This window comes from Armigeres subalbatus, chromosome 1, assembly GCF_024139115.2.
Source record: "Armigeres subalbatus isolate Guangzhou_Male chromosome 1, GZ_Asu_2, whole genome shotgun sequence".
In the NCBI taxonomy this organism is placed as follows: domain Eukaryota; kingdom Metazoa; phylum Arthropoda; class Insecta; order Diptera; family Culicidae; genus Armigeres; species Armigeres subalbatus.
In genome coordinates, this window is record NC_085139.1 from 47,391,020 (window position 1) to 47,399,961 (window position 8,942).

At 40.9% G+C, this 8,942-nt stretch overlaps 1 protein-coding gene across 1 annotated transcript; it reads right to left on the minus strand.

Annotated features, from left to right (window-relative positions):
- Positions 1-221: 221 nt before the first annotated feature.
- Positions 222-1,938, minus strand: LOC134208348 (fork head domain-containing protein FD5-like). Its single transcript, XM_062684341.1, has one exon. The coding sequence runs from the start codon at positions 1,710-1,712 to the stop codon at positions 609-611; it is 1,104 nt and encodes a 367-aa protein (XP_062540325.1). The 5' UTR covers positions 1,713-1,938; the 3' UTR covers positions 222-608.
- Between the last annotated feature and the right edge of the window lie 7,004 nt (positions 1,939-8,942).

Below are 8,942 nucleotides of genomic sequence, written 5' to 3' on the forward strand. Positions count from 1 at the left end.
TGACAGCGACACTCCCATCGGGCAACACTATCGCAGGTAGGTACAACATTGCCCGAAACGGACCAAGCGCCCGATAGGATAGCGCATTCAGGTAAACGAACGACAGCCGATGGCAAAACCACAATCCTGATTGATCCTCTTCACACCAATCGACTTCTAATAAGTAGTTTATGACGGATTTGTTCTTTTCTTCTTGTTCCGCAAATGATTGCTGCAGCAGATGCATTTGAATTAAAAATAAATTTTTATTCCATTTTTTCACACTTACACATTTAACATATCAGTTCTTTGCGATGCAACTTAAATCTACTTAACTTAATCGAAAGGGGTTGGTTTTGCCGGTTATCTTAAGGGGCAGCTAAAACAGGTATTGCTATCGGTTACGTAACTAAAGACATCACAATTTGATTGGACTCGATTCGGATTCCCTAACATTCGCGCGAAACATTGAGAATAAACATCGAAATCTATCGATAAATATTAGAATAAAACTCTAACAACACATCCCGAGGTCAATAATCTCATTTTTGTTTAGATTTAAAAATATATATTGCAAAAAATTGGACTTGGTAGGAATAAATATTCATCTACTTACTAGAAAACAAAATCTAACCCAGAACCATTGCGGTGTCCTTGTGGGCATCGAGCATGTGAGCTTCCGTCGGCTGTGGAATTCCACCCGTCGCCGCCAAATGATGATGATGATGGTGGTGATGGGATGCCGTCGGCGCTTGGAAGGCCGGCTGCAGGAAATACGGTCCGGTTGGTAACTTTCCCATGGGCATCAGGAGCGGATGCATTCCGTATGGGGACACCCCATTGGAGGCGGCCAGAGCCGCAGCGGCTGCCACCTGCTGCTGATGGTGATGATGGGCGGCTGCGGCCGCCGCTGCGTATTCGTTGAAGGCGGCCTGCTGCTGAGCTTGGAACTGTTGGCTAAGGTGCAGGGAGGCTCGCAGCTGTTCCAAGTGTTGGGGATTTGGTGCAATGACGTTCGGCGGAGAGCTGGAGTAGTCTTCCGAGTCGGATGAAGAGCACTCTTCCTTGCTATCCGATTCGTCGGAACCGATGAGACTTTCGATGGTGAATGATCGCTTTGGTTTGGTAACGGGAGAGGAGGTGGCGGTGGTTGGATGGTTTTGGAACATTCCGAGTGCAGCTGGTTGCGGTTGTTCAGGAGACTGGCTGGTTGCTCGGGATGCTTCCGGCGGCGAATGTGGCGGAGAGATAGGCATGTACATCATGTTCGGGTTAATGTTTTCTGGCATGGCGTGCGCATAGTGAGGCTCGTGGAAGTAACCACCTTGTGACATGAAGAATCGGTTCATGTTAGCCAAAGCGATGAATTCTTCGTTGAGACTTTCCTTGTCGCTGTCCTGCAGCTTGAAGCGCTTACGCCGACGGAGCAGACTTCCGCTCTGGAACATATCGAAAGCCTTGGGGTGCAGTGTCCAGTAAGCTCCCTTGCCCGGCCTGTCCGGGCGGCGTGGAACCTTAATGAAGCAATCATTAAAGCTGAGGTTGTGCCTTAGGGAGTTCTGCCAACGCTGGGTGTTATTCCGGTAATACGCAAACCGATCCGTAATGTATTTATAAATGTCGTTGAGACACAACATCTTTTCCGGTGAGCTCCAGATGGCCATGGCGGTCAAGGAGATGTACGAGTAAGGGGGTTTCTGATCCCCGTACGATTCACGAGATGGTCGAGGCATGGCTGCTTGTAGCACTTGTGCACTTTTGTGTTCTGGTGCAGCTTGAGGGTCACTCACTTAATAGTTTGTTTGTAATTTAACAAATAATCACTTCCGCTAACTTTCACTTCACTTTTACTCTGAAAGAATCAACCAATAACTAATAAGTCCAATCAATCGATACTACTGGAATTATAGAGAGCACACGATGCGTTCGAAACTCTTGCTCGGTTGAGACTGACACAAAAAATCTCCGATCGAACGAAGGTGAGTACGAGAAACTAAGCACAGTCACACAAAAGATGCCTTCTCGCTTCAACGTTTGGTTTTCCCCGACTTGCTGTGAACGGCGCTCAATGGAACTGGAAAGAGATGCCAACCGTGCGCCGCCGCTTTTCATCAATTGCTGCTACCTCTCTTCATTCATTGATGGGAATCCCACTCAATACCATCGCATTCGAATGAGCAGCAAAGAGCAGAGCACCCTTTGGAATGAAAAATGGATTCTTGCATTATGTGCAACCAAATATCGTCTACGTATTGGTGCGCTGCTCAAAACCGGTGCAATCGATCATTCGCACGCGCAACGAGCAGAAATAACCAACAACGGTACGTGGTGGGAGAAAACGCAATGGGCGTGGCTTGCGACTCCATTCGCTCACTCTTTCAATCCGCTCTTGCATTGCGTGCTCGCTCGCGAGTGGACGCGCATTTATCCCAGCAAATATTTATCTTGCTGTTGCTTGCACTGCCGAATGTGGGCATGAACAATGTACATAACAAGATGTCTTCTTGCTGGCCGGCTGAATTCTTCATACGCGGCCGCGGCTAACTGGAACCGGATTAGCGCGCTCTCTCCGCTCCGCTTTCCATGCGTCGTTGTTCGTGGCCGTTGTCATCGTTCGCGGTTTTAGCCTTTTTCTGGGTGCGTGCAATGGAACAGACATTTGGATCGGGTATCGTCTCTCCCGGTTACGGGTATCATCCTGCAGGGACAGGAACGGACGGATCGGTTAAATAAATTACATGATTAATTATGAATTTACGTTTTATCCGAGGGGATAATGATTTGTAGAAAATTTAATGATTTTCGGTTTCCAGTACCGACTACTCGGAAGAGCTGGGCTGTCGTTGCACGGTGGATATTTCTGGTGAGCAAGGAGAAGTTGCTGCTGGGCGGAAGTGAGGTTTCTTCCGATGAAACTGGTTTTTATTACATTGCGCTTTTGTGAGCTTCAGCCGAGCGATCGGCGGCAGCCAACGGATTGCTGTATGTTGAATGTGAGTTGTTGTTTTGTTTTTACAAACTTGTTTTCTACTAGCAGAGGTGCAAGCTTTTAAACGCTTTTATTTGAATTATGTGGTAATTACCCATAAATTTAAAATCAATTAGCGTTTTTCGTGGGCAAACATGATGATGAAGTATTCCGACAGGAACATTCTTAGTCAGAATTATTGTCATGAATTGGCTTTTATGTAGATTATTTTCAAATTTACAAACATATTTTACTTTTATAAGTCCTAGCGGTGAAGGAGAAGCTTAAACATTCATTCAAATAACTGCACCTGCATCTTGCGACGGTACAGGCAGTAAAGGCACTTATTTCATTCTTTCAGTGTGTTTGGGATTTCCCAACTTTAATCCGTCGGACCATTGGCTCTTTGCGCTTGCATTGTGAATGGTGTAATGATCGTTGTGGTTTAATAGGTAGAAATTAATCATTTGTTAGAAGATCTTCAATGAAGTTTCTCTAGTTTCATTTTGAATGTATGCATTTGGAATTTCCAGAAAAGACGTTCATTTTGAAAGAAATAGAAAATGTTACGAAATTTGGTTGGACCAATTAAACAGCTAGTGCAGTTGTGTTTATTTTTTGCTATGGCATTGATCAAATTTTGATTTTCTACTTCAATCACGGAATAGTCGCATATGTTTTTTTAGATAAGATCATCTTATTTAATAGCGCACTTCACGGATTAAGTAACTACTATTGAAATGTTATTCGATTTTGAGATCATTATAAAACTATTTACTTCAGCACAGAATACAGCACACTTCACTTTGCTGATCAAACTTCATGATATCACATGTGCTTTATTTCTAGACCAACATTTGAAAAGGGCGTAACAGCCAAAATTTATTCCTTCTGATTCTTTGTACACATATATAGCTGTATATGTAGACGAAGAACCAAAAGAAATAAATTTTAGCTGTTACGACCTTTTCAAATGTTGGTCTAGATTTTAGATTTACAAACGTTTCACGTTATTTCGGATACCTAGTTTCCTTGGGAATGTAGCCACTTTGTTTATGTATTTCGAATCCGACTTTGCGGTGTATGATTGATTTTTCAATTGATTTTGACAAATGACCAATTCAAGGCACGAGTGCCACAACTCTCTCAACGGAAATCCTGGAAACTGATTGTTCCAAGTTGACGGCCCTTTTTTGCTATACGAAGCCCATCTTGCGTCGCGTCGTATGTTTAGAAAAATATATTGTGACAAAGTATAAACATATAGAATAAAATGCGGTATTGGCAGGGTGCGACTTTTGTTTGCAACCTTAGCAAAATATACGAAAAACTGCAAACATAACCTCGTATGAATATCATTTAGAATATAGATTTGGACACAATTCAAAGTTTAGGCTTCTATTCAAATGAGATGGTTGTGTAACCAATTAATACACTTGACCACCACTTAAATAATCCTAAAGCAAAGAGCAAATATATTTAATACTAGCAGACCCGACGAACTTCGTTTCGCTTAAAATTGATTTATTCTCTGTTTAGGTCTCGAGTTATGCAGGAATTCATGATTCATTTGTATGGGAGCCCCCCTTTCCAAAGTAGGGAGGGGTCTCGAACCATCTTAAGAACCTTCCCCGGCCCCAAAAACCTCTACATGCAAATTTTCACGCCAATCGGTTCAGTAGTTTCCGAGTCTATAAGGGTCAGACAGACAGAAATTCATTTTTATGTATATAGAAGAAGATTTCTGATCATTTTATGAATTGGAATCGCGACACAAGCAACACACTTCGGAATAGAAGGTGAGAATGTATTTGAGAACATATCAAGTACACCACTAATAAAATTTCCCAGTAGAATTACAACAAAAAAATATGTAGTAACAATTCGAGGAAATGAATGGCAATTATGGCAACCTCTATTGTAGCTCACAAACAGAATAACATCAAAGAATATTGTTTTCCACCATAAAGTCTATTGTAAATGGCAGTTTGGTAATATGTATTAGCGAAACTCGGAACAAAATATTCAGCGTTGGCATTCATATACAAATTTTGTCTTTATCTAGATTTTAATAGTGATTGTACATAAAACATAAGCCTCAAGATCATGCGAATTAAACCTCGACTTAAGTCCCCACCTCAGAACCACGCTCGCGCAGCAACTTCAGGAACTATCGAAAAAAAGCCACCGTCCAAGTTTGTTGTGTGACAGATTAATTTACCAATTTTGAAGAGTATTCTGACGGACTAATGGGAGAAGCTTTTTGTTCCAGATTTGTCTTTCAAAAACTTTACCTTCCTGTGCACCCACCTCGATAACTGCGAAGAATAATAATAATAACATAACGATAACATCATCAATAAAGCCATTTTGAGGAACTCGACTGACTGTGACACGCTCCACGGCATACTGCAAGTTTAGTTCGTCGGAAATGTGGCCGCGAATAAAAAAAATGTGGCCGTAATTTCAGGACGGACGGGGTTGGCTTTTAGGTTTGAGGTATTACAGCTGCTCATCCGGGTATTTGACGTCAGAATGGTGTGGCGTAGCATCGAGCTCGAGTTATGGTTCGTCAGGGAGCATCTTCCGGATGAACAGAGCTTCATAGTACACGAACAATAAGACAGAGGCAAGGAAAAAACTGGGAAAGAATAAAAAATACTTTGGTGTCATACGATCAAACAAAGGCAAATGTGGTCCAAGCAACACAGTTTGTTGTATGAGAGTTAAAAATACATCTTTCAAGCATATAGGTTTGTTATGGTTTGGTATAGAAAACTTATGCAAACAAAAAAAAATTATAACTTACTTTTGCACGACCTAATCAGCATAAAAATTATTGAAATTTTCAACACCTTTCAGTCGCAAACAAATTTTTGGTTGCACATTCACAACTTTAGTCTTGTGAATGTGCAACCAAAAATTGGTTTGCGACTGAAAGGTGTTGAAAATTTCAATAATGTTTGCGCTGATTAGGTCGTGCAAAAGTAAGTTATAAGTTTTTTTTTGTCAAATATCTTGGTTGTGCATATGCACAGTACATGTTTCGAAATGGACAAATTGATATGAAATTTGTGAAAAAGAATCCACGTGTATTGGAGGGACTCGAACCCTCAACCTTCTACTCTCTAGATAGGCATGATAACCCCTACACAACAAGACCACTTAAAGGTCTCGTTTGCGGAAAGACCATCAAAATCCGAGTACCAACCTCCACCGCGGTTAGCTCTTTTTTGCAAATTGAATATCTTTCGGATGCTTGATTTGTCCAATCTTCACATGTGCTCTTTACTTGACTTAATCTTCCACAACTCGCTTCAACTTTCATAACACGAGAACTCGCGTGTTGTAAAAAGTACAACAATGCGATAATCCGTTATATTGAAGCCGATTAAAATGATACCAAAGTGATTTTTTCGGGAAAATAATGAAGGGGATAGATATTCTCGTAAGGACATTTTATAAGTCCTTTGAAACAAATTCTAAATCCATCTACGACCGTTTAGTTCAGAATTCATCCGCAAAGAAGTGCTCTACTGTATATGAGAGATCAGCTTAGTTCGATATCTCTGGATCTGTGGGATTTAGAAAACTGGCGTCTTCTACAAAGTTGTTTGGGGATTGTTAACCAATATCTTGAAAAATTGTTAAGTTTAAAATTCATCCGCAGAGTAGTGCTAGTACATGTGAGACCCCCAATTTGGTTTTATATCCCCGGATCTGTGATATTAGACAGTGGCCGTCTCCTACACAGCTGTTCGTGGATGCAAATCAATATAGTGAAAAACTGTTTAGTTTGGATTACATCCGCATCCGCAATAATTGAAAAATCCAACTCCCATAAGTCTATTAGCATCATTTTGATAATATATGAGTCCTGGCAAAATTTCAGGCAATTCGGTGGCCATTTAGGAGTGGCGCGAAGTCAATTTATGTTTACATGGAAATTTGTATGGGAAAAACTTAAAATTTATTCAAGCCTCGCTACAACTGTCAAATCGTGATGAATTCAAATAAACATCCCCAATCTCCTTTTTTGGAATCTTTATAAATGAGACCTCCGGATAACACATTAGTTATGAGTGGATTGAACGGTTCTATTGACAGTGTGAATATAAGACAAATGGCTAATATGGTCTAATTAGCTTCAACGTAGCAGTGAAAATAAAAATCAAAATTAATGAGTTACCCACTGGTTCAGCTCAAATTGATTCTAAAAATTGAGGTTGGGGATGTTTATTTGAATTCATCACGATTTAAAAGTTGTAGGGGGATTTGAATAAATTTTAAGTTTTTCCCATACAAATTTCCATATAAACATAAATTGACTTCGCGCCACCCATAAATGGCCACCGAATTGCCTGAAATTTTGCCAGGACTCCTATATTATCAAAATGATGCTAATTAGGCTTTCAGCGATCGTGTACGTACACGCACGTTTCACTCACACTTTTACTCGGTTTGTTTGCAACCACGAGCAGCTGTCACGTCGGTCACGGCAAAATCAAATGGGATTGTTTGCAACCACGAACCTGCGTTCGTGTTGGTGAGAAATGTCGGCGAGACCCTAATAGACATATGGGAGTTGGAATTTTCGAACATTTTTTAAATGTGAACTGCCCTAGTGGTGATATATGGGAGTGATCGAAATGTGCTTTGATTGCGAACGGTTGATTTGTTTTTCGCAGCAGTTTATTATTCTGTCAAAATTTGGTGAAAAAAGGAAGAAATTTCAAGAGTTTATATTTTTGTGAGATTTAAAGTGACTTTCGAAGGAAGCAATTTGTGACGAACAACTACTGTTCCCCCTATCTACGACGATTGGACGATTATTCGAGGTGTCCGCTGTAGTGAGAACTTGGATGCCATTCTACCCTAGCGCAGGGAAGTAAAGACAACTGCTTGGCGGTTTGGCGTTGGGATCGGTGATGTCTACTCTTTCACATTTTTCCTGTTTCATCCAGAAAACTACGAAGCCATTTTTGAAGGATAGTAAACGGTTTTAATCGGGCCTCAGCTATGATTCGGTGAGATCAAACTAATATTGTTGTACATTGTCTTTTATGATCTATTTGAACTGTAGTTATGAATGTCGCCCATTTATTGAATTATCATAGAACATATTATATGGCTATCGTTTTTTCATCATTTCTGCTCCATATACAAATCTACATTTCTATTCTTTCCTGTCAACTCTGTTCGTTTTCTAACATGTGCTGATCTTTTTATACATAATTTACATCACTTATGATTCAAATATTGAAATAGTTTTTAGATTTTGTTGAAGAGCGTTGATAAATCGAAAAGAGTGCAAGTGTGTTCGTATTTTGAGTTGGACGCAGTACGGTCGCAAGGTTATTAAAATATCTGATTCTGCTGTGTGGGCGAGTAAATTGGAAAGTAAAACTGATTCAGTGCAGATTTCTTCGTGTTTTGTATTGGACGTAGAACGATCGGAGATCGCGTCCAGACGTGTTTCCTTCAGTAAGCAGAACGATCGGCCGGTCATCGAAATTTTGTTCTGCTTTGTGCGGTAAGCAGAACGATCAGCCGATCACCGAAATTTTGTTCTGCTTTGTGCGGCCTCAAAAAAAAATAGCATTGTTTTCATCGATCAAGCTACACGCTATACACGGCATACCGTTTACCAAAACGAACCCTGCCACACTCCCTACCCCATATATCCAACATCCCAGTGATCTCTCGTGGAAGTGCAGATGACTCGTCGGCTTCTATCAAAGCGAGTATCACGTCAACAATTTCCTACCTATTCCCTAATTGATCTGCATTCGGACACGGCCGGCGCTGGTATTGCTTATTTATGGCTTACCAGTTTTTACACATTGAAGATGATGTTAGTCCCAAACTTCATCTGTTGGTTCTCTGTGTAATTACAGCTGACCTGGCAATAACGGAGTAGCAACCGTGGGCGGTCAATCATGCTCATGCTCATGCTCATCCGCTGGGTGGTGATATATGGGTCAACCAGTTTTTG

Bases quoted from the DNA above. Each gene is read 5' to 3' on its own strand.
- LOC134208348 (XM_062684341.1), bottom strand. From the start codon at position 1,712: ATGCCTCGACCATCTCGTGAATCGTACGGGGATCAGAAACCCCCTTAC.